This window comes from Trichosurus vulpecula, chromosome 5, assembly GCF_011100635.1.
Source record: "Trichosurus vulpecula isolate mTriVul1 chromosome 5, mTriVul1.pri, whole genome shotgun sequence".
In the NCBI taxonomy this organism is placed as follows: domain Eukaryota; kingdom Metazoa; phylum Chordata; class Mammalia; order Diprotodontia; family Phalangeridae; genus Trichosurus; species Trichosurus vulpecula.
In genome coordinates, this window is record NC_050577.1 from 39,718,205 (window position 1) to 39,744,256 (window position 26,052).

General features: G+C 41.8%; 1 protein-coding gene across 1 annotated transcript in view; it reads left to right on the plus strand.

The window, feature by feature from the left end:
• Positions 1 to 26,052, plus strand: part of COL6A6 (collagen type VI alpha 6 chain) — a 113,492-nt gene that overhangs the window by 41,334 nt on the left and 46,106 nt on the right. The window contains exons 18-22 of the mRNA XM_036760312.1: positions 7,369 to 7,434; positions 8,563 to 8,616; positions 13,651 to 13,686; positions 17,073 to 17,135; positions 20,043 to 20,105. Of these exons, the coding sequence (XP_036616207.1) occupies positions 7,369 to 7,434; positions 8,563 to 8,616; positions 13,651 to 13,686; positions 17,073 to 17,135; positions 20,043 to 20,105 (282 nt within the window). The remainder of the gene's footprint in view (positions 1 to 7,368; positions 7,435 to 8,562; positions 8,617 to 13,650; positions 13,687 to 17,072; positions 17,136 to 20,042; positions 20,106 to 26,052) is intronic.

Here is a 26,052-nt window from a genome sequence, read left to right on the forward strand (position 1 = left end):
ATCACGTCCAGTGCCAAATGGGAGCTGCAGGAATTTCATTGGCAAACCCCCTTGAGATCGTGAAGAATATTCTGTAAAGCTGCTAAAACTTTAGTGAACTGTGAAGTAGTATTTTAAGTCCTGATAACATGTCTTGAGATGCAGTTCTGCATTGGTAAGAGAGAGAATAGGGTACAATGAGTATTAATAAAAACGTATTTCAATTCAGGCAGCTGGGTGGTTCAGTGGATAAAGTGCAGGGCCTGAAGTCAGGGAAGACTCATCTCCCTGAGTTCAAATCTGACCTCAGACACTTCCTAGCTGTGTGACCCTGTTTGCCTCAGTTTCCTCATCTGTAAAATGAGGTGGAGAAGGAAATGGCAAACCAATCCTATATCTCTGCCAAAAAAATCCCCAAATGGGATCATAGAAAGTTGGACACGACTGAATAGCAACAACAAAAAATATTTCAATTCCACAAGCACTTATTAAAGACCTGCTTCCTTCCAGTGCCTTCTCTCTGTTGTTTATTTCAGATTTACCCCACATACAGCTTGTCTGAACGTTCTCATTTGCTTGCCGTCTTCCTCATTTGACCGTAGGCTCCTTGAGGGCAGAGGTTATCTTTTGCCTTTCTTTGTATCTCCAGCGTAGCACAGCGTCTGGCACACAGTGGGAGCTTAAATAAAGTTTACTGCCTGCCGGTTAAGTACCAGGAACCATAATAAACACTAGGGACCCAAACCCAAAAAGAGCCCTGCCTTTGAAGAGCTTGTGTTCTAGCAGGGCCGGGGAAGGACAGGGTGGGGCAGAATGTATAAACTAGTAGGTAAATACAAAATATTTCCAAGAAGGAGAGAGAATTAGTAACTGGAGAGACTCTGAGTAGACTTCATGGAGGAGGGGCCCCCCGTGCTCGCTTTGAAAGGGGTGAGGGATTCTGAGACAGACATGGAAATGTAAATAAGATGGCATGTGGGGGAAGGAGAGTAAGCTGAAATAAGACCAGAAAGTTAGGTGGGGACCAGATTGTAGAGAGCTTCAAACACCGGCCATCAACTTCATAGAGAAGGGATCAGTGCTACAACATGGATACTCGGTGTGATTTCTGTCTTTGTGTCTCTTATACTGGCATGGTACCTGGCACCTAGTAGGTGCTTAATAAATGCTTATTGATATTTATTTTTAAAAGCATTTATTAAGCACCTTCCCTGCATGGGGGATTCTTAATCTGGGACCCATGAACTTGTTTTTAATATTTTAAAAATTGTATTTCAGAATAATTCATTTCCTTTTAATCCTATTATTGTTGCATCTCTTCTTTTTCAAGAAGCTTCTAAGGTGCCTGACTTAGAAACAGGAAACAGCTCATGCCTCGGAAGAATCTGGCTCGTACGTTAAGATAGATCAGTTTAAGGAGCTTCACTTATCCACCTAGAGCAACCAAACATTTATTTTGATTATTTCTAGACTCCATCCATATATCTCAGTTATAATTATTCCCAGGTAAACAGTTGTGGAATTTTAAATTTCTTTGCAAGTTGTACCACTCGAATATTCTGAATGTCACTGATGTCTTGAATGTCCAAGCTGACAGATGAGGTGTCTACAGAGCCAGCTCTCTGGAGTGCCATGTTTATCCCAGCCCTCACTTCACCGCGTGTGCGTCATGCCTCATTCTTGGGTCCCCAGCAGCCCACCCAGACATCTGCCCCAATGCTGGGTATGATGCCTGTCCTTGTGTGTGGTACTTGTGGGTTTCTATTTCAAGGAAAGGATGGGAGAGCAGGGTTGACAGAACTAATGCTGGCGTGTGTCTGCAGAGAGCATACATGTGGATGGGTGATTCATAACATGTGTGTCATTAGCCTCATTTCTGGGAAGTGTAAGCACTTGGTGGAATGCCACGCTCTCCTGTATGCCAGCTCGGCTGATCTCATATAATGCTCCTTATTGGCTGTAGTGTCAAAGAAAACATAGCGCGACCAGTTATTGGGTCTGCATGGCCCAGTGAAGTGTGTCCTTCTTAAACATATTCAGAGCTATAGCTGTGATTTTTGTGCCTGGGGTGAATACCACAAACAGCCTTCCTCCTGGGAGAAAGGGAGGTTGCTTCCTCCCCCCCAGACACAGCTTCAAGTCTTTCCCTATCCCAGACCACCCTCTGCTCAGGTGCCAAGATCATTTTTCAAAAGCCTAGAATTGACCATATCACCATTCCCCTGCTTAATGAGCTCCAGTGGCAGCTAGTTACCTCCAGGATCAAGTAGCAAGCCCTCTGTTCGATGTTCAAAGCTCTTCACAGTCTGGCCCTTGCTCCTCATCCAGGTTCTTATGTTTTACTCCTCTTCCTTTACTGTCCAGGTGTAGTTGTCCTATTGGCCGTTCACATACCATACTCCATGTCCATAGTGAAGTGAGATACGTGTAAAGAACTTGCAAACCTTAGAGCATTATGTAAGCATGATGATGATCTCTGCGCTTTGTGCTGATTGTCTCCCATACCTGGAATGGTCTCTCTCCACCTCAGCCTCTTCGTTTCCTTCCTCTTGGCTTCCTTCAAGGCTTAGATCAAATCCCACTTCCCGTCAGAGGCCATTCCTGGCCCCCAGCTGCTAGTCCTTCCCCTCCTAGAGACGTTGGGCCGTTCAGACGTGTCCAGCTCTTTGTGACCTTCCATCTAACGTATCTAATCATTCCCATGTTGTTTCCCCCATGTGAACGTAAGCTCCTTGGGGTCAGGGACCATGTTTGCCTTCTTTGTATTCCCAGCAGCAAGCACAGTGCTTGGCACATTGGAAGCATTGTGCATTGACTGACCAATGCCAAGGTGCTGCTGGGGGAGATGTTTGGTTTGGTGGGGAGCTGCGCAAGGCTGGGAAGGGTTCAGACCCTACCCTTCTCTCTGCTGGCTTTTTTAATTACAGATATTCCTGTTAGCTAGGTGCTCGACCCTGTCCTTCTGTGCTGCTGTAGGATTACGAGTGCTAGAGCATCGGTGACCATGCCCTGGTTACGGCTATGACCAACTTTCCAAATAGGGACCCATGCTTAATTTTGAGGTTATTTTAAATGGCTCTCCAGATACAGAGTAGAAAGTTAACTACAAACTCTCTACTCAAATATGCCAAGGCAGCAGGTACACGTGGTAGGAATATTCTCCCCGTTTTTTCCTGTCCCTCATTGGAGGCAATATGATATTGGAAGAACGTGGAGTCAGAGGAGCTGGGTCTGAATCACTACCTATGTGACCTGGGGCAAATCACTCGACCTTCCTGTGCCTCAGTTTCTTCCTCTGAAAAATGAGCTCTAAGATGTCTTCCAGCCCCAGCGTCACTGAGCCCAGGCTTTTTTTCCAGGCTCCACCATAAAATCCATCAATTCTGCCAATCCATTCCTCCCTTGAAATAGCAGCCTATGAATAGCCCACACAAAGATAGATGGAGTATGCCCAGAATTGGGACATTCTTTTGGATGGAGGTGAGGGGAGTAAGGAAGTGGACTTAATACCCTCATGTACTAAAGTGACCAGTCCATGGTTGTATATAACTTAATGGGCTCCTCGTTCACCCAAATGGGGGAGGAAGGAGAGAAATTAAAAGCACCTGTTCCCTATGTAGACAGAAATATGCTGACTCTGTAACAAGTAACAAAACACCTGTTCCCTTGGGGTTGCTCTTTCTATAAACATAAGGCTTAGGGCTGAATCACATGTGGTTTATCTGTCCAAATTTCTGAAGTATTTTCTATCTCTTTTATTGATAACCTGTCCCCCCACCCAAACAGACACACACACACATGTTTATACTTTGTAATTAGAAGCAGCGTGGTATCGAGTACTGTTCTTCAAACTTTTTGGTCTGGGGACCCCTTTAAGATTCTTAAGAATTATTTAGGACAAATACTACTTTAAAAATTAGATTGGAGCAAGTGGAAGCTAGTGACTTTATGAGAAATCAGGATATTATAAAACAGAACCAAAGGAATGAAAAAATGGAAGACAATGTGAAATATCTCCTTGGAAAAACCACTGACCTGGAAAATAGATCCAGGAGAGAGAATTTAAAAATTATTGGACTACCTGAAAGCCATGATCAAAAAAGAGCCTAGATACCATCTTTCAAGAAATTATCAAGGAGAACTGCCCTGATATTCTAGAGCCACAGGGCAAAATAGAAATTGAAAGAATCCATCGATCACTTCCTCAAATAGATCCCAAAAAGAAATCTCCTAGGAATAGTGTCGCCAAATTCCAGAGCTCCCAGATCAAGGAGAAAATATTGCAAGCAGCCAGAAAGAAACAATTTGAGTATTGTGGAAACCCAATCAGAATAACCCAAAATCTGGCAGCTTCTACATTAAGAGATCGAAGGGCTTAGAATACGATATTCCGGAGGTCAATGGAGCTAGGATTAAAACCTAGAATCACCTACCCAGCAAAACTGAGTATCATGTTCCAAGGCAAAATATAGATTTTCAATAAAATAGAGGACTTTCAAGCTTTCTCAGTGAAAAGACCAGAACTGAATAGCAAATTTGACTTTCAAACACAAGAATCAAGAGAAGCATGAAAAGGTAATCAAGAAACGGAAATTGCAAGGGACTTACTAAAGTTGAACTGTTTTGTTTACATTCCTACATGGAAAGATGATGAGTATGATTCATGAGACCTCAGTATTAGGGTAGTTGAAAGAAATATGCATGTGTATATATATATATATGTATATATATATATATATATATATATATATGTTTATGTATATATATATGAGTGAATGTGAATGTATGTATATATCTATGTGTATATGTATGTGTGTATATATATATGTGTGTGTTTATATATATATATATATATACGTAAAAGAGAGAGAGCAGACACAGGGTGAGTTGAAGATGAAGGGAAGATATCTAAAAGAAATAAAATGAAATTAAGGGATGAGAGAGCAACATACTGAGAGAGGGAGATAGGGAGAGATAGAATGGGGTGGATTATCTCACATAAAGGTGGCAAGAGGAAGCAGTTCTGTGGGAGGAGGGGAGAGGGCAGGTGAGGGGGGAATGAGTGAACCTTGCTCTCATCAGATTTGGCCTGAGGAGGGAATACCATACATACTCAGTTGGGCATTTTACCCCACAGGAAGAAGAGGGAGGAAGATAAAAAAAAATAAAAGGGGGGGGATGACGGAGGGGAGGGCAGATGGGGGTGGAGGTAATCAAAACAAACACTTTGGAAAGGGGACAGGGTCAAGGGAGAAAATTCAATAAAGCAGGATGGGTTGGGAAGGAGCAAAATGTAGTTAGCCTTTCACAACATGAGTATTGTGGAAGGGTTATACATAATGATACATGTGTAGCCTGGGTTGAATTACTTGACTTCTTAGGGAGGGTGGGTGGGAAGGGAAGAGGGGAGAGAATTTGGAACTCAAAAGTTTTAAAATCAGATGTTCAAAAACAAAAAAGTTTTTGCATGCAACTAAAAAATAAGATACACAGGCAATGGGGCGTAGAAATTTATCTTGCCCTACAAGAAAGGAAGGGAAAAGGGGATGAGAGGGGAGGGGGTTGATAGAGGGGAGCGCTGACTCGGGAACAGGGCAACCAGAATATAAGCCATCTTGGAGTGGGGGGGGAGGGTAGAAATGGGGAGAAAATTTGTAATTCAAACTGTTGTGAAAATCAATGCTGAAAACCAAATATGTTAAATAAATAAATTTAAATTTAAAAAAAAGAAGAATTATTTAGGACCCCCCCCCCACACACACACATTTTTATGTGAGGTGTTATCTACCAAGATTTATCCTGTTACAAATTAAAGCATCTTTGTATCTTTATGAAATAATTTTGACCTCCGAAGCCCCCTGAGGGAATCTGAGATCCCTAGGGATCCTCAGACCGTACTTTGAGAACCAGAGGTATAGTGCGTAGAGAGCTGGCTAAAGAGTCAGGAAGACCCAAATTCAATTCCCTGACAAATACTGGCAGTGTGTATGACCCTGTTCAAGTTACATAATCTCTTAGTGCCCTCCAGGAATCTCTTTTAGACTGTTGAGTGGCCGAGCAGATACCAGTCTGCATTGGTAGAAGGAATTTCCTCCCTGGGAAATAAATGAAATCCCCAGAATTGTCTTTTCCCATCCTTCTCTTTCAAAACAGAAATTAACTTTTTTCAGGAAAACTTGATATACCAAAATTCAAACTTGGGGAAAATAAAGACAAATTTGAAGGTAATTATCAGGTTTACTAAACTGCTCCCTTCAGAATTTCTTTTAATAATGTACTCCTCTGGGACATTTTAAGTATATATTTTTTTAAAAGAATGACTTTTTTAGCCAGCATTTTGAAGCTACATCTGTTATTTAGGAGGGTAATTACGTCACAGTTTGTGCTCAGCAAATATTTGTTGACTTACTAGTGTGGTGTTACTTGGGTTTGCCAGATTGGCCATCAGATTTCCTCAAACGACTGGACGATTGAGCCAAACAACTAGTTTGACTTCATTTTTCTGGGGCAACAAGGGCTGCTTTGGTGGAATTGATCAAACCAGTTGGTTGTTTTGACATCTCATTGACATGGTTTCCTCAGAAGTTCTGCCTTTCATCGCTCATAGTTCTGTTGGAATTAATGAGAATTAGCTATCACTAACAGACACGGAAAGAGAGAGAGATTTTGGTTAATTTCTAGAGGAAAACAATGTATCAATGTTGGAGGATTGTTTTCTTTTTAAAAAAAATCTTATACTTCTTTTGGTTACCTCTTCAGCACGCCTTAAAACAAAAGGGGAATTTGGCCAGGATAATTTGGCAGCAAGAGGTGTGGAAGGAGAAGGGAACAACAGTGCGTGGGCATGTCTGGGATTCAGTATTCCTGCTCCTGGGATGATGCTTTCCTGACAGGACACCTCCAAGAACTGATGGGGACCTTCCTTCTTCTCCCACTTAAGCTAGCAAGAACACCTTCTGTTCCTTCTCCAGATATCAGACATGGTAGACATGGCATGACTTAGGAGGAAGCAGTAAGTAATAGCAGAGGCAGAGAGGGTCAAGAGCATGCATAGCTTCATCTGTGGCTGGTTGACCCCTCAAGAATAATACTGTTCTTATTGCCAACATCAGTGGCCTGGTTCTTGAGCTTTATTCTCTCCCTGAAGGTACCAAGTGGCCATAGAAGGCCAGGAGGCTAGCTGCTCATAGGCAGGGGAGAATGTTCAAACAACTTGTTTATTTTACTGTTCTTGTGCTCTCAAATGAGTGGGATTTCTGTCGCCAACTTCTTTCTTTTTTTGGCCCGACATGTTGTGAAATACCCAAGGAGACATGATGTAAAAAATGCTTTTTTTTTTTTAGCAAAAGCTGCTGACAGTTTTGTCTTTTATTATTATTTTTTTCCTAGGGCAACCCTGGATCAGACAATAACAGAGACGGACCCACGGGCCCAAAAGGAGAAAGGGGAAGACAAGTAACTATGCAGGAGTTGGAAATTGTTCTTGTAAAATGGCCACAAGACAACTGTGAAGTTTAAGCATAAGGGGATGAGACATAAAACTTTAGATACCATGATCAGAGGCTGGTTTGTTCAACATACAAAAATCTAGGTCTGTAATAGCTCAGTTGGCCTACTGGCATCCGGAAGTTCAGATGTCTATTCTTGGTTCTTCCTTTGAACTGGGAGTAAATGTTTTGATAAACCTTTACTTTGGTGTATTTGTCTATTAAATGGAAATATCTCTTCCCCAATTTAAAACAGGGATATTTGATTGAACTCATGCCAGCAGGAGATTTCTCTTGCTTTCAAACATGGGGAAGCACATTGTACAAGAACAAAATATTCTTGTTGTTACATGATAGGAATAGTGTGAATTGGGTGATCTTGACTCCTCAGATGCTCAAGATAAATCTGACAAACTTAACAGCGACAGATTCACACCAGGTTTTTGAGTTTAAGAATTTTATCCTTGCTTAAGGATTTTTTGAAAAAATGGACTTCTTGGACGAGTTTCTGCCCCTTACTCCTCTTTACTGAAGAATTATTTTCATGACTCTTCCTAGAGTCACGAATGGTAAAATAGACTGATAAGCCACTTTGCCTCCCTCCATTTGGATTCTGGAAGGACAGTGTTTTGAGATGTTAATCAGTGGTGTGTTAGTCACCACAGTGGCTTAGCCAGAGGAATGAGTCCTGGATGACCGATGGATAACCCACATGTAAGAAGCCAAAAAACAAATGACCACATTAATGACTGATATAAAACATATTTCATTAGCAATAAATGGCAATAAAATGCATGTAAGGACTTAACGGATAGATTTGATTTAAATATGATATCATATATGCCAGAAAGTGAATTGGAGAGATGTGAACAGATGGAGTCATCTAGTTGGTATTTTTCTGCCTTCTCATTTCCCAAAAGAAAGATGTGATTAATGGCCATCGGAATGTGATGCTAAAGGAGAGAACCTCTCTCTGCCTCTCACATTTGACCCCATTGACTTCTCTGGTTTCCTACAAATTCATTAAAAGATGTGGGGAGGGCTAACAATGTTTGCACTTGTCTCAACATGAAACTGCTATTTGTTTCTTTGACAGGGAAGAAGAGGATGGCCAGGAATACCAGGGTCTCCAGGCTCCCGAGGAGACACGGTAAGAGCCCACCTAGACCTGGAGACCAAACCTCCTTGTGGCCTTGGTTGTGCCTTCAGTGGTTGGTTCTCCTCTGGGAGGAGGAGAATTACATGTTTCCATTAGGACTCGCTGGCTTGGTCAGCCCGAACTGATGATGTGGAAGCTCTGAGAGCAATGCTGGTGTTAGATTTTCAGGGGCATCCTCCTGGCCTGGGGAGGCCCAGAAAAGGGGAGAGTGTATCCCAGGAGGTATTATCTCCTCAGAAGTCATGGCATGTTCTAGGTTCTAATTAGACTTTTAGATATACCTTGGTGACTCTGGACTCACTCAGAGTGAAAGGAGGATAGGCTTAGAACCAGAAAGGGAAGACATCATTCCATCCCATCCCTTCATTTTACAAATGAGGAAACTAAGGCCTCAGAAAAGATAAATGATTTGCCCAAAGTCACACAGGTAATATGAAGCAGAGCAGGAATCTGAACTCAGGTCTGCTGACCCCAAATCCAGCATTCTCTATCCTGTGCCACTCTGCATCCCTCAAAACACAACCCCAGGTGTAGATGTCTGTGTGGAAGCCAGAAGTGGTTTTTTTTTTCTGCATTAGCACTCAGGCCTTTGTAAATGGAATAAACTGGAATAAGGCCTACTCTTGACTGCCTGGTAAAGCACAGAGGCTGTAAAAGGGCCAAGGAAAGATATTTCATGATAGGAGAAAACATGATTAACGAGGTGCATAGAAATTCTTATGTTTCATACTAGATTCTAAATTAGATTCATTCTTTCTCAGGTTAATATATGTTCTAGCTCTTTTTAGTATGTTTCCAGAGCCCCTTTCCTAGCTAATTAGTTTTTCCCCCTCAAAGCCTAACAACAATATTGGAAAATTGGGCCCGAGTTTTGATTAGTTTAAGTCTGCTGGGCTTAGCTTATTATTCCTTCCTTAGAAAATAATAGTGGGACTGGTCTCATGACCTCAAGAGAAAAACATCCTCATATACGCTGAGGATTCAGTCCTCTTTGCACGGCAGAGAAAATGGATTTGAAGAGGGAGGGAGAAAGGAAGAAGTCTGAAATGTTCAGAATTTATTGGCCTCTGGAAAAATACATTTCATTAATGCTACTTTAATGCAGCTATGGGCCAAGTAGTGTGTTAGCTAATCATCTCACATCCTAAAGGGTGTGACTCTCTTACATACCACTGGAAAACATTTTCATCTTAAAGAATTTTGTCCATAAGGCAATATCCCATGGTGCGTAGAAAGAGGAAAAGCTGATCTTGTAGAAACAATAGCCTCCTCAAAAGGCTAAGCAACATTCTTGTTGACTGCTTATCCCGTGCCCTCTTTGGGCATCACAGCTGGTGGTCATGATCAGTGTCATTTGATGTCATATTCAAGGGCAAGACTAAGTCAGGATTCTGAAATGGGACTCATTGTGTTGGCTGTTTGTGGAGAAAGATGGTGCCCATAGTGTCACAAGTTACTGATGAACCACACTTGGCAAGACCCAATAGTAGTGGAGTTTTTACTGAGTTGCTGAGACAGAGGCCTCCAGCAGGAAGGCATTGCAATGGCAGGCTATGAAATTCCCAAGGAGAGGGGGCAGTCCTGGCTACCATGCAGCCGTGCCCAGCATGGATGAGGGAGGCACATCACGAACGAGACTGTGCAGCTAATAGGCAGCTCTGAATAGCATGACAGATAGTGAAGGGCATCTGTGGTCTGTAGCCAAAGGGCAGGTTTCACTTCTAACTAGGGTAGAAAGGACCGTTCATCATGCATTGACCTTTTCATCTAGCTAGGCTGAAGAGAACAAGGCAAGAATATGAATGGATTTGCTCCTTAGATGGAGTGTGATTCGAGTTGACGTTTTCTATCTAAAGAAATGATTGCTTTTTCTCATGATCTGGAGTCCCAAATCTCTGCAGATGTTCCAGGACTTAATGCAGTCATACTTGGATGCCGGTGGAACGGTATGAATCCTAAATATCTGAGCCACTTGGCACCAAAAAACTGAAGTTTTCCTTTCAGGGTTCCCATCCATGTTCTCGGACACTTAGTCTCTTGCACTTTTCTTCTTGGTAGGAAGCTAGGACTACCTGCTTGGTTCCTTTTCTGGTCTGATCTTAGAAGAAGCATAGGGCTGGGGGTTCAGGAGTCTTCTTTCTATCAAGAATGGTCAATAAACATTGATTAAGCACCAATGCCAGGCACTGTGCTAAGTGCTGGGGATATAAAAAAAAAAGTAAAAAAAAACGTCCCTGCCCTCAAGGCGCTCACAGTCTAAGGGGGGAGACAACAAGCAAATAAATATGTACAAACAAGCTATGCAGGATAAATAGGAAATAAGACAGAAAGCACTAGCATGAAGAGGGTTTGGAAAAGGCTTTCTGTAGAAGATAGGATTTTAGTTGAGACTTGAAGGAAGCCAGGGAAGGCAGTAGGTAGAAGAAAGGAGAACATTCCAGGCCTGAGGGCAAACAGAGACAATGCCCTGGGCCAGAGATGGAGGGTCTTGTTTATGGAACAGTGTCATTGGATCAAAGAGGATGTGAGGGGAGAGTAAGATGTGGGAAGACTGGAAAAAGATAGGAAAGGGCTAGATTATGAAGGGCTTTGAATGCCAAGCAAAGGATTTTGCATTTGCTCCTAGAGGTAAGAGGGAGCCACTAGAGTTTATTGTTTTTATTAAAAACTATTAAAGGGACTATCAGGATCTTGAGTAAAATTGTGAATGGGATAAGTTTAGGTTAGTGGGGTTTGGAGTTGGAAAGGACCTCATAGAGTGAGCAGGCTGAAGTCCAGAGAGACTGGCCCAAGGTCATAGAGTAGTAGGCTTTAGAGCCATATCTGTGCTCCTGTGACCTCTAGCACTCTGTCTTCTTTCTCAGAAGGCCTTCTTCCTCTTCTTGACACGTGTTCCCTCTCTATATACATCTCTTGAATTGCCTGTGCCGTGAACCATTCTCTCTGAGCCCTCCTGTCCATTGTAATTTAAGCTGAAGGTATCAAATGTCTCAGAGATATTTGTATTTTAATAAGAGACTCTTAAATACTAAAAGACTTTCAGGGTACAAATTTCTAATGATGGAATTTCAAGTACTATAATTCAGGAAGGGAAGATATCTGGTGCCTAAGAGTCCTTCCCAGAAACCCTTCTATCACACCACTCTTAAGGCCAGCCTTGGTACTTTGCAAAAGTGACACATTATTTCCTTCATGGGCCTTTTTTTACCATTTGATATATTTCTTTAGAATATGGCTGGTTGAATTAAGACTAGTAAAGCCAGTGTCTGAGATGCCTTCATGGGCCCCTATGCTAAAGCCTGCAGTACTTGCTTCACTGTGTGGTAGTAAGATTCAGATGTGATGGTTCATGTATAAAGTGCTCTCGAAACATTAGCCATTAGTTATTACTACTAAGAACCTTAACTTGAACCCGAAGCCAGAATGAGAGTGTTGGTAGGAAACCCTTTGTAGCCCCTTAAAGGGGGGAAAACATCCCTATGAGTGGGCATCGTTATTTAAAGGTCCACCGGTCACCTGCATTGGCTCATGTCTTAGTTTAGTGTATTTTTTTTTCCAGAGAAGCAGGTTATATCACTTTGGATAAAATGGAATCGATTTGGCCACCTTCCTCCCACCTCAATCACCACCACCTCCCACCTGCCAATCCACAGTGAGCAGATGTAGCCAGAGCTCCGTTGTTCAGGGACTGATGATCCGCTGTGCCTGATTCTCTGAGCCCTTGGCCGATCATCCATTTCTCTCTGGCTCGCTGCCTTTTGGATGCAGCACCGATAATTGAGTTTATTTGGTGGTTGGCCTGGTGAAATAAAAAGAGATGAAAGCTGCCTCAGTCAATTTTGCAAGTCGTGAACAGCCGTAGTAAAAGCAGAATGGGAGCTAGTAAATAGCAGGTTTGGCTAAAATAGATTCTTAAAAGAATTGTAGGTGGTATTCCTCATGGTTGGGAATAGGCATTCATGGAGAACATTTTACTGCTACAGATAATTTTCCTCTCTAAAACATCAAAAAGAAATTGTATACGTATTAACAAATATGCATTTTGTGTGGCTTTTTTAAATGTGAAAAAGAGTTAAATTTCCTTTATTTCATTTTTTTAAATTGTCCCCAAACTCTCTTATCCAAGGGGTATTGCATACCCATACACTCCTGAAACCAGCACTTCCAAGTCTTCCCAACATGATTTAAGTACAAAAACACTCCTCGGCCTAATTAATTTGGAAAAAGTTGGTCAGTGATATTGCTAATTTTAGGATGGGAAAGTAGGGGTTTTGGAGAGAAGAGAACCCGGGTTTGGATCCCAGCTCCACCATTTATGCCTGGGTGACTCTGGGTCAGTCACTTAATCCCTCATGTCTCATTTATTTCAGCTGTAAAAATTAAGCATTTTTTTAAGTTCCTGAGCTATAATTCAGTGATCCCAGGATTCTGTGAGATGGGCCTGTGCTGTCACAGGACACCCCTGAATGATTAAGTTCTATCCAAAAACAGTTCCCAAGAGCACCTGTTGCTATTTTAAAGGCACTGTAAGAGGTATGGAAGCTGAGCAGGGTTGGGCACCCTTGTGATCTCAGCTATGGGGAAGACTGAGGCTGGTGGATCTCTGGAACCTGAGAGTTCTGAACTACGGTGGGCTGAGACATTCAGGTGTCCACATTAAGTGACATCAATAAGACAAGTCCCTGGAAGGGGTGAGTTACTGTTTGAGGAGTAAACTGGTCCAGTTGGTACAGATTAGAAACATAGGTTAAAACTCTGTGTGTGTGTGTGTGTGTGTGTATGGCGGGGTACGTAAATGTGTATATGCATGTATGTGTATATACACATGTGTATATGAAGTGTGCACTTATGCATTGTGTACGGACACATACACATGTTTATGGATGTATACTCGTGTGGGGTATATACACATGTTTATGGTATACACGTGTCTGAATGGTGTACGTGCACATATTTATTCTACATGTATGTTTACTTATGATATCCCTTTGGGGTTTTTTTGTGCTTTGCTTTTTCCTATTTTAGCCAAGGCATGGCCGAAGAGGACCGGCAGGCCCACAGGTACCGTCATTCCTTCCTCATCTTCCCACAGTGAAGACTCTTCCAAAAGTCCATTCGTTCACACAGCCAACATCATGATGAGAAGACAATGTGAACATGGAGGAGAACAATTCCCTTCCCCTCCATGGATTGAGGGGTGACCTCAGACTAGCAAGGCCAATAAGATAAAATGTGTTGGCTTTAGAATGCTAACCACCCATGGGGGGAAGACCAGACAAAAGTGGGTTGTGAGGATTGAATGGAGAGCTTTTGCACGTGGAAATGTCCTGGTGGATGGGCACCCTGTGCCGTACAGAAGGGTTGCTGAAGTGAGGCCAGTGGGGTAGTTGAAGAATCGCTTTTTTAGACTCCCCCGAAGGGCCTAGATCAGTGTTCTACACCAGGCAGGCCAAGTCTTTCTGAATGATTGTTACATGATGCCTTTTGCTGTCACCCTCATCTCTGAAAACCCTCTGGGCCATCTCCTTGACAAAGATTTTAAGTGAAGAGCAGGAATAGTTCCTTGGAAGCAGTCAGCCCTGAAATTGTGTCTGACAGGCCACACAGTCTTACCCTCCTCGGGTGCCCCTGCTCTGCAAAAAAGGGCAGGAAAGCACGTGTTTTCAGCCCTTCTCTGGGGCAAAGCTGGGTGGAATGACTGTTCTTAGGAACAAGGATGCGCAGAGAGATTATAGAACGCTAGATTTCGAGCTGGAAAGGACCCTAGAGGCAGAGCCCTAGGATTGTGGTCAGGAAGGATCTGAGTTCAAATCCATCTTCAGACAGTCATGATTGTGCAGCCCTGGGCGAGTCACTTAACCGCTACTGTCTCAGTTTTCCCAACTGTAAAATGAGAATAGTAGCCCCTCCCAGGATTGTTGTGAGGATCAAATAAAACAATATTTGTGAAGTGCTTAGCACGCGTGCCTGGCACATAGTAGGCATTTGGTAAATGTTTGTTCCCTTTTCATTTCACAGAGGAGGAAATTGAGACCCATAGAGACTTGCTTACGGCTATGTAGCTAGTGAATTTATAAAGCAGGATTTGTACCCAAGTCTTTGAGAAACCTACAAAATCAGCCCCCTAGAAAAATGGCTGTAACCCATGATGAACGAGCATAGAGCTCAGATGATGGTTGGGGAACAGAAAAATGCAGCCCAAAGGGCAGGTGTACATCCAGGACTGAAGAAGGCCACGTTGAATATTTCTGTGGGTCAAATCCAAGTGATAACTGAGTCAGGATTCAGGAAGGTTGTCTTCAGTTGCACCTGAAGGTATAGACCCAGGGACTTGACAGGAGAGGAAAAAAGGCCAAAATCTCCAGTCTTAGAGAGTAGAGAAAGATACTTGGTTTTTCTGCCACTCCCGGTTCCTACTCTCTGAAAGTGCCTTCTGATGCCATCAAAGGTGGCAGTGGGAAGTTAAGAGAAGTCATGGTGGGTACCCACATGAGGAGTCTTTGGCAGAACAGGAGGAGGGCTTGGAAGTATCTATTTCATTCTTGCCATACCATTATGGGTACCACTGCTACCCAGTGTAGAAACACCATTTTCTAGGGTAATGTAAAACTCTTGACAGCATAATAGAAAGAAATTAAGGAACATCTGGCTCTTATTTCCAGATATGATATTGAGATACTAAAATATCTTGGCAAAAGAATAGAAATTTTGAAAATAAAATTTGGAGAAATTTATCTGACTTTAGATTTCAAAGGAAAATCAGGCCAAGTTTCCTGAAAAAACAAAAACACTAAAATTTTTTGAACTAGGAAAACCAGTTAATGATCTTTAGTTAAACTTGAGTCTGATTTGATTTCAGTTGGAAGCCTGACCTCAGTTTATTCAAAGGTTTGTCTTTGTTTTTCCTAATGCCTCTGAAGCCCTAAATAGAATTTCTCAGGGCAAGTATAAAACCAAGATTTTAAAAAAGAATGGAAAAAATTCTGTTGTAAATGTCATGGGTGCCATTTATGCATTCACTTAAACTGTGGGCCAAATTATATCACCTCTGTATAAGGCAATGATTCACTGTGCTTCTCTCTGCGGATTATAAACTATAAGGCTTTCGTGGTGGTATTATCTTGGTCCAAAATTAAAGGCTTATGATAAGCATCATATGCTGCACCTAGTGTGAGTGGAACTGTGTTTACCTTGGCATGGGACAGCTCAGAGTTGGTGGCCAGATAAGCAGGGAGTGGTCTTCCTATAACCTTGTACATGGAGATCTATTCAGGATGAGAATTGGCTTGTGTATTGCCCAAGCATCCATGAAGGGAGCATGTTTAAGATGAAGCTTCCATAGAGATGGGGGAGATATTTGCAACAGAAGACTGGGTCAGGGTAGACAGCCTAGACAATTGAAATCAATCAGGGAAAGAGATTGAAAGTAGAAATGGAAACTGAGTCAAAGGAGTCAAACGTGAAGGAATCAGTCGTTCCTGACAGGATTCAAGATGCAGGCTCACCTAATGTTGGAGGCTGAAGGGCCATCCACAGAGACCCAAAAGCTGTTTTCATTATACTCCGCCCCTCTCACCAAGGCCTCAGGAATCCTCTGCTAGTGTGCCAGTGACAGGCAATGCAAAATGAATCTGATGTCTTTTGTGCCAAGATTTTTTGCTAGTGTTAAATAATTCCTCTGTCCTCCCAATAAGTTTAATTCCATGGACCTTCAGGTATTTCCCTAAGGATCAAGAAGTATATATTTAAAGATTTAGAGAAGTTAGATAAGCTATGATAAGCATGATGGTCTTCAGCCAGGGAGGGAGGGAGGGCTGCTCCTGTGATAAAGGCCTTGCTAAGTGCTGGAGATATACAGAGAAAAGCAAGACAGTCTTTGCTCCCAAGGGGCTTACATTCTAACAGGATCTTACAGCTGCAAATCAGATGGAGAGACCATTAAGGTTCAGCAGCAAAACAGACATTAATGCATCTTCCTTACTATTACTTCCGTTAATAAAACCACGTCTCTTTCTGGTGTTGAATCATTTGATGGTGCCCTTGGACCCTAATCTTTGCTCTTCAGCCTTTCCTCACACCTCATTATTTGGAGACCATGTCTCCCGTTGGTAGATGGTACAGGACATTCTCTTCTCCCTCTTGTTGTCCACCTTGTGGGTCTTTAATGGCTCTTGAGTAGCGCTGTCAGAGAGTGGGCAGGAATCATTCAGCTTGGTCGCTCCTGGTATATTTTTTGCATCTCTGCTGAAAGTATTTGGCTAAGGAGGACGATGCCTTAAAAAGATTGCAGTTTGAGCGTGCTTAGGAAATTCATTTATTTGCATTGCCCTATTATGGATGATCCACTTACATTTTAGAAACAAAATCACACAATCCACTGTTCTCATGTATGAGTCAGAATTTGGGTCTCACCAAGAATCTCACCAGGTATTTCTTTTTTATTCTAGGGAATAAATGGAGTTTCTGGTCTGGATGGTCATGAAGGAGCATTGGGAGTAAAAGGACCCCAGGTGAATATTGACACTGCTGTATTCCAGTTTAGAAATGAACATTCACAGCCAAGGTCGAAACTCTGTTAATATTTCACATGAAGAGAGCTGGCAAAGTGGTTTGGGGATGGATGCACCTCCAGTTGCCAGGAGGACTGTTGTGGCTACTGTTTCCTTTTATTGATTTATAGGGCCCTTGAAATCCTCAATCTGAGCCTTGGCCCAATGAATATAAATTGTTGGGACTAAGTTCCAAATGGAGACCACAGATAGAGGCAGAAAAGAATCAAAGAGTCAAAGGACCTGGGTTCAAATGCTACTTCTGCCATTTACTCGCTACGTGACTTCAGTTAAGTCACTTAACTGCTTTGTGTCTTAATTTTTCCCTCTGGTAAAATGAGGGGGCTGGCTCTAAATCATCTCTGGTTTCTTCTAGCTCTCAATTTCTGATCCTGTGTTAGTCACCTCAAATCACTTAAATTTTTATTTTTATTTTTTAACGTTTATATAGCACTTTAAGATTTGTAAAGCACTTTTCAGATATTATTTCATTTGATCCTTGCAATGGTCCTTGAAGTGGGTGCTGTTATTGTCCGTACTTTACAGATAGGAAAACTGAGGTTAAGGGACTTATTACCCAGAGTCACACAGTCTGTGACAGAATTTGAACTCAGTTCTTCCTGACTCCAGAACCAGCACTCTCTGCTGCACCAACTAGCTGCCCAAGTTTTTCCTGGTATACTCAGGAGATTACAGGGAATGGAGAACCCATATTTTACCGTATCTGAGCAGATATTTCAGGGAGACCAAGAAAACCTTCAAGTCTGAGCTCCTGGTAACAAGGTAACAAATATGGTTTTGTATAGCGGGAGTTCGGTATCAGAGGTGCAGAAGGCAACAAAGTAAAAGAGTTGGCCATTGGTGTAGGAAAGAATTGCTTCATGTACAGTGGGAGAACAAGCTGTGTTTGTTCTTAAGAAAAATGATGTCTGCGGGCACTTTGGTTCTGCTCTCGATGGTCTGGCCGTCTTGGAAGCTGAGCAGGTTTTTCCTTGCAAGGGAAGAAGGCGTGCATCGGTTGACACCAGTCAGATGAGGAGGAACAAAGAATGTGCCAAAGGGCAAAATTTGCCTGAAACATTAGAATATGAGGCAAGTTAAAAAAACAAAGATCTGGATTTAATGAGAACACAAAAAAATGGGGCCAAAATACAAGAAGCCAGGACATGTTTTTTCCATAAAAATCATTAGCTTTGGGCAGCTAGGTGGCGCAGTCAGTAGAGCACCGGCCATGGAGTCAGGAGGACCTGAGTTCAAATCCGGCCTCAGACACTTGACACATGTACTAGCTGTGTGACCTTGGGCAAGTCACTTAACCCCAACTGCCCTGCCAAAAAGCAAAAAAAAAAAAAAATCATTAGCTTTGAAAGTGTGAGGAAAAGTTGTCCCATTGGGGGGAAGTTGCTTTTTTCCCCCAAAGACTTAACCCATACAATTATTTTCCGCTAACAGATTTGCTCTTTTGAGTTGGAGAAAGTAGCCCAGATTTATTTATGTTTTCTCAAAGGATCCCACAACAGTAAAAAGGCTTTCTTTCTTGGACCCAAGTATTTCAAATCGATTGACTTTTTTTTTCTGAATTTTTTTCTTCACAACAATTTCCCCAATAAAGGAAGTGATTCTTAAGGTCCTTGTGGGCAAGGACTGTTTGTTATTAAGCCTGTTTTTCTTCTTAGAACAGTGCTGAACATGTAGTAGGTGCTTACTGAAGGTTTGCTGAACCAGATTGATGAATTCAAATGAAAATGGTAGATAACGAAACATCTCAGTGGAGTCCCTGGCTCTGTTCTATTTTGACACATCCTATCACTATATGAAATCTTCTCCATCTCAATTTTAATACACTTTTAAATTAAAGCATCTCTCTAATAACACAAAAGTGATAACAAGACAGTGTCGATCAACAAACATTCTCAAGCAGTGATTAGGTGAAAGGCATCATGCTTGGTCTTTGTGATACAAAGACCAAAGGTCCTATAGAAGTTGACATCCCTTGGAGGGGGCAGCATGCCCATATGGAAGTATATACGAAATAGGTTCAGACTGATGGGGAAGGGCGAGGGCACCAGCATCTGGAGAGATGAGAAAAGGTGTCATGTTGAAGATGATACTTGAATTGAGTCTCAAAGGAACTTAAAAGGATTCTAAGAAGCAGAAATGAGGGAGGAGTTCGCTCCGAGCCTGAGGGATAGCCCGTGCATGGCATTGCATAGGATTCAGTAATCATTATTTAATATAACAAGTACTGAAGTTAATAGTAAGCATTTCTATATGTTTAATAGGAAGGTATATGTAGAGCCTATATCAGATTGCCGGCCCTCTTGGGGAGGGGGGAAAGAAAATTTAAAACTTATGGAAATGAATGTTGAAAATGAAAATAAACTAATAAAAAAGAAAAAGTAATTTCTGCCTTATTTTATTACAGGTATTATCACTTTGTAACATCACATTGGATGACTATATAATAGCAATGGACTGCTTTTAGATGTTTAGTTTTTTTTGTTTGCCATCAGATTTTTTTAAAAAACATATGTAACTCTTTAAAAAACAAAGAAACAAACAACTCTACCATGTTTGGAGTATTAAGATGTTTGACATAATGGGAGATAGGTGGAATAGGTCAGGAAAATTTTTGCTCTGTTTGACCTTATTACTATTTTCCTACAGATCCCCAACACTCTAGCATACAGATTGGTTTCCATATTGTGCCAGTGTGTCAGAGTATGGATGAGTTATCTCTCACATGCTGAAGAAAACAGAAAAAAATGAGGAGTTAATTGGGCTTATCTTCATTCTGTCTATTTTGAAGGTCAAGTTAATGGAGTTTTCTTTTCAGAGGGCAATAATTCTCCAATTCTGTTTATCTAGGGCCCAAGAGGGGATCCTGGAGTGAAAGGAGCACGAGGAAGTCTAGGAAGTAAAGGCCCCCCGGTAAGTGTCAGTGGACAAAGCAACTACATTGTTTTTGGATATAGAACTGTGATTTTCAGCCTTTGGGCTGTGGCTCTCTAGGAAAAGGAGGGAAGGGATGTGTGGAGTTACCACAAAGACTACATGAATCCATACATGCCCCAAGTAGTGCCATTTTCATCTCTACTTAGCAAATATGTTTTCTGCAAACTGAATAAATAATAGGTCTCACCTGTATATCTATTACTGTTTTTTCCAAATGTGTGTAGTCATTGTCATGATTAATAAAGTATAATTCAAGTTGAAATGCCTTAGAATTCATAGGAGCTTTTTGGTCATTATTTTTTCAATGACACATACTAATAGTAGTACTGTTATAATGGAGGTGTGGTCTGTGAACTATTTTATGTTAAGAAGGGGTCCTTGTCTTGAAAAGGTTGAGAACCACTGATCTTGAGTGCCCTTGGGCTATCTTCTCCATAGCAAGACGGTATTGGCTGGATCTGAGCAGAAGTTTTTAGGAGATCTTCCCTGGTTTACAGTTTTGGTTGGTGTGTGTGTATATCCCTGGTCCCAGTCTTACCCAATCAAGCTGTCCTAAAGGGCTTAGTAAGGTGCGAGATTCCTCAAAACTTTAAGCAGTAGCAGAGATCTCTTAGTCCCACAATGGCGACCACCTTGGCAGAGCTTGCATAAATTCCTAAACCACAAGCCTGACCATGCCACTTCTATGCTCAGTAAACTCCCATGACTCCCTATGACCTCGAGGGTCATTCCTTCACAGTTGTCCTCTTCTCCTTTACACACATACTCCCTTTTGGGTTATTCACCTGTTCCCTTTTACCTAGCACTCTGTTAGGATAACAAAGCCATAGGTTCTGATTTATCATCTTTATATCCCAATTCATCATTATATGTTATGGGATAAATGCTTCCTTCTAGATGCAAACTCTCCCAAGGCTGTAATACTGCACCCCCTGGGCTTCCAAGAGGAAAGAAATGCTCTTTCTTGGATTGTTGAAGATGGCCCCTCAGGAGGATCACTCGACTACCACTAGGACTTTGTGATAGCTGAGAAAAAAAAAATCTTGTTTACGTCCAAATTCTCATTGACTAGGAGACTATATTAAAGCCAGAGATGCCTGTTCCTGGATTATTGTAGGAACACACTTGATAATTCTACACCCCTTTATTCTTTTGTCCCCACAATCGGGAGTGTGGCCCTGGGGAATATAGAGAACCCCTCTGCCAGTGGACAGGTTGGGGAGACATTTCATCAAACTATTCTATATGACCTTCTGTTTTCCTTTGGAGAGATTTGGAGGACCAGCTTCTATAGTTATCTAACATCCTCCCAACATCATAGGCATTTCAAGCTCATTACCCTTTATAATGTGAGGAACGAGTGCTGTATTGGATAGACACACGTGGAAACTCTGTTCTGACCTACCACGTTGCTCATTTCTATAAAGGAAAGGAAAGTAATGGCCCAACACTTAGCTAACATTTGCAGCCTCCAAATATTTATAAAGCATCTCCTTGTGTATATTTTTATCTCTTATCTCTATTCTCTTCAGTTGGCATCATTTATCTGTCCTGATGAACAAAGTGCTCCCAAAAGCTTTCCAGCTCTATTATTTAATATTATTATTGTTATTATTCAGTTCTATTCAAGTCAGAAGCAAAAAATAAAATGGAAGGAGTCTGTTTTGCATTTTGCGTGCCTGGATTATGTAAAAATAGCACAGACCATATGGTGAGATTTTAGGGGAAAAATGTATTTCATCTACTTATCCATAAAGTTCAGGTGTAGATAGGGGGAAACCCAGCATTCTTGCTATTTCCCTTGCTCTGCTCTCTGGAACTATAATGCACGATGCTGCTACGAGAGTAAGTGATTCCATTTGCCCTACAGGGCATCTTGAAGAATGAGTCCTCTTATGTCTCTCTGGCTATTGGTCAGAGCTATAAATCAATCAGTCTCTTGGCATCCTCAGACTCAGTAAAAAGCATCTTTCCTCCTCTCTGGTCTAGACCTTCTGTTTATCTGGATGGAAAATAGAGGAGTTCTTTGCTGTTTTTTTTTTCTTTCTTTCTTGAAATGCCCTTGTCAACACTTGGAAAATACAATCCAAACTTGGGGGAATTTGCCACAGTCAAGAGAATGATGAATGCTTCTTTTCAAAATGTTGTTTTCAATTTAACAAGAGAAAATAAAGGAAACTGGCAAAGTCAAGTACCCCAATAAGAGGTTTTCCAGTCATGTTAGTTTCTTGCTGTGTATTTGGGGGCAGTGCGGTGTAGTGGATGAAATAATGACTTGAAAATCAGAAAGTTTAAGCCCTTACTCGGACTGATGCTCACCGGCTGTCTAGGGGCAAGTCACCAACTCTCTGAGCCTCGCTTTCCAAATCTGCAAAGTGGGGCTACTAATCCCAGTGTTACCTGCCTCCCAGATTTGTTATGAGGCTCCTTATGCAATAAATAATGCATGTGGTTCTCAAACCTTAAAGCAATATACAGCTGTAGGCTATCATAATTATTACTAAGCAACCAGGTCTGTTTGTTCATTGGAATGGTTTAGCATGAGAGTTCTCAAATTTGGCGTTAGAAAGTTTTTTTAAAAAAGATTATCCTTGGCAGTATTCTGAGAAGCATTCGATAAAGTGTTCAGTTATAGCTAGATGACCCACCTACGAAGGATTCAAAGTGAGGATTAAATGAGTTTAACATATATAAAGCATTTTGCAAACCTTAAAGCACTATATAAGTGATGATGGTGATGAAGAAGAACACAAACATGCCTAGATTCTAAAGAGAAATAAAATTAAGGTCCCAATAAAAGTTAGGAAGTAGCACCACAAAAAATTGAGTACAGTTCTGCCTTTTCTTTCTTTCCTTTTTCTTTGTTTTGTTTTGTTGGAAGAGTCTATTTGCTAAATAGAGTTGATTTTTTTCATGACAGCCTAGTGTAAAACCCTGGAAGGTAGGGATAGCTGGAAGGAGTTGGGATGCCCAGTGCTAATTTGGGGACCTGTAATATCAATTAAGTTGGGACTTTTTTACTGTTTTAGAATGATAAATTAAGTGTCTTTGATTGAGCCTTACTAGGTGCAAAGCCCCAGGCCCAAACCCCTATCTATTAGGTGCTAAGCCTCTGTGGGCATGAAGCCCTCAGGATCCTAAGGGGAGTTGCTAAGACCAGAGCCAATAGTAGGAGCCTAAGTTCTGGTCACTCAGATGACATTTGACGGCTAAACAGTGTATAAAAAGAGAGAACAGAGGTATTTGCAGAGTCTCTCACTCCTGGAGGTGAAGGACTCTGGGCAGCCACTGTAAGAGCCTCCTGGCTCACCCAGATGTTGATGGTTACTTGGTAACTATGAATTGTATTTGGTCTGTTTATAATGTATGTTTGTAATTGGTTTGTATTTGCTCTGAAGTTCAGGGTGCTGGCTTTTTCCCCAGAACTAAGTAAATGATATTTGTATATTGGATTGAAATAAGATTGTTAACCCCTTAACATTGCTTTCCTTAGTAAAGCAGATCAAAGAACCTGTGCTGGCAGCATCCTTGTTGTTGGGCTTGTGTTGGTCTTTCACGCCCACAGCAGCTGCTAGCCGAATTGTTATAACAGGACCCAAGTGGAATTTACACAGGCTTGAACATTTTTACAATTATTTACCAAGATACGTTGCTTTTAAAAATACCTAGTTTGCAGGATTCATACCCTAATGATGAGCTTCTGACCAGCATCCTTGGGAGAACCAGTAAACTTTTTAAATGTCGAGAGAGGGAGAGAGAGAGAGAGAGAGAGAGAGAGCAAGCGCATGCACACACGTGCTTGTGCTTAGAAATAGAAACGTGGTAGAGAGCATTTGGATGAACAGTAACAGAAGTAGACATAGAAGTAGTATTTTTCTAAGCATATACTATATAGACAGCCTAGACAGCCTTATAGAATCAGATAAGCAGTTTAGAAGATAGATAACAAACCTGGTGTATATGGAAATATAGTGATAAAGGACATCACTACAATATAGGACAGCTAGATGTGCAGTAGATTGGGCATTGAGCTTGGAATCAGGCTTTCTGTGGAGAACCAAATTATTGTATATTTTCAAAAGCAACAAGAAACACCATTTCATGGGACATTCAGTAACCTTGATTTGCACTGCTCATAGTTAAGAATGTTACGAAACACCATTATGAAAGTGATGGCAGCTACATGAGTTCCAACATCTGTTGCAGAGGATAAGGAAGTTAGAAAATCTTTAAAGAACTCCATAAAACCATCTAAGTTGAATCAGCATGAATTAATGAATGAACCAGCATTTATTAAGCATTTACTTACTAGGTGCATAGCCTACATCAATGAAATCACTGTCTCGGTCCAAAAAAAAGAAAATTCTTCCACTCAGGCTGTTTGACTGTAAGTCATTAAACTGCAGACACACTATGTAGTAGTAGATTGAAATCTGGACTTGAGGTCAGGAAGACATGAATTCAAATCCTTGCATAGACACTCACTAGCTACATGACTATTAAGTCCCTTAATCTCTTGTGGCTTCAGTTTCCACATCTGCAAAATGGGAGTAATGGTAGCACCTACCTCATGGGGTTGTTTTGAGGACCGAATGAGATCATGCACAAATCACAATGCAGTATAAATGTTAGTTGTGGGCTGTTATGTGGCAAGAGCAGGGGATAACTGATGACCAACCTATGTCCTCTAGTGATATCTGCCCAATATCAAGAGAGTTAAAGGAAGGTCCCTGGCTCTTTGGGAAACTCCCATGGAAGAATTTGGGAGGCAAGAGGTAAGAGATACACAAAATGGGCAAGCGTGGATGAGCTGAAGTCTGCATTACTGGAGTCCCCAAGCACGGAGATTACTGCTCCCAAAGATGTAAAGTCCTACGCTTGGGTTAAAAAAAACCCTCATATTTACAGTTACAAGAAAGAGAAGACATGATTGGGCAGTATTCCCCTGAAAGAGATGTGGAGCATTTGTGGACTTCAAATTTCAGTCATCCATGTGACGTAGTAGCCAAAAAAGTGAATTCAATTTCTGCCCACATTCAGAGTGGCATACTATCTAAAATGAGAGCGATAGTAGTTAGGCTATAGCTTATCCCTGGTCCAGGCCACATCTAGGTTATGTTTCTGGATACCCTATTTTTTTGAGACTGGATCTCCCTATCCTGTCTAGGCCGCAAGTTCAGCAGCCACTCAGAGGACCCTATCCTTCTACGGATTGGAATGGTAGCTTTGACCTGCTCCATTTCCAGTCTTAGCCAGTTCACCCCTCCTTAAGCAGCCTGATGGTCCCCAACTCCAGAAGCGTCACCATATTGGCACAAGACTTAGTGCAGACAACGGATTGACTTCAAATCTACTGCAGCTCAGAACTCCAAAGCTCTAGCAATCCATCAGCCTCCGCCCTCCCAAAAAGCAGAGATTACAGGGGTGAGCCACCACATCCAGCTTGAGCGCCACATTTTAGGAAAGATATAGACAAACTAGAGCATATCCAGGAGGTGCCATCACCATCAATTCCCAAAGAACTTGGAATGTTCACCCTGGAGAACTCTTACATGGGGAAAAATATTTCAGGTATTTAGGGGTTGTCAAGGGCAAGAGGGACCAGTCTTGTACTGCCTGGCCCCAAAGGGTAGAAGTAGAGCCACCTGAAAGTGTCATGGGCCCCCTCAAATTTTGAGTGGGTGCCTCCTTATTAGCAGTCTTCAAGGAAAGGCTGGATGACCATTTGTTGGGATATTCTATGGGAGACTCTTGAGCTGACATGTGTTGGATTAGATGATGCTGCAATCTCATCTGCCTCCCAGATTTTATGATACTCAGTCCCTCATAGGGGCTGAATGTCATGGCAGCTCTCCAATGCCCCACCCCCCCTGCCCCAGCACCTAGAATCTGTTTTTCAGGTGAGTTTGAAAGCTTCCTGTGC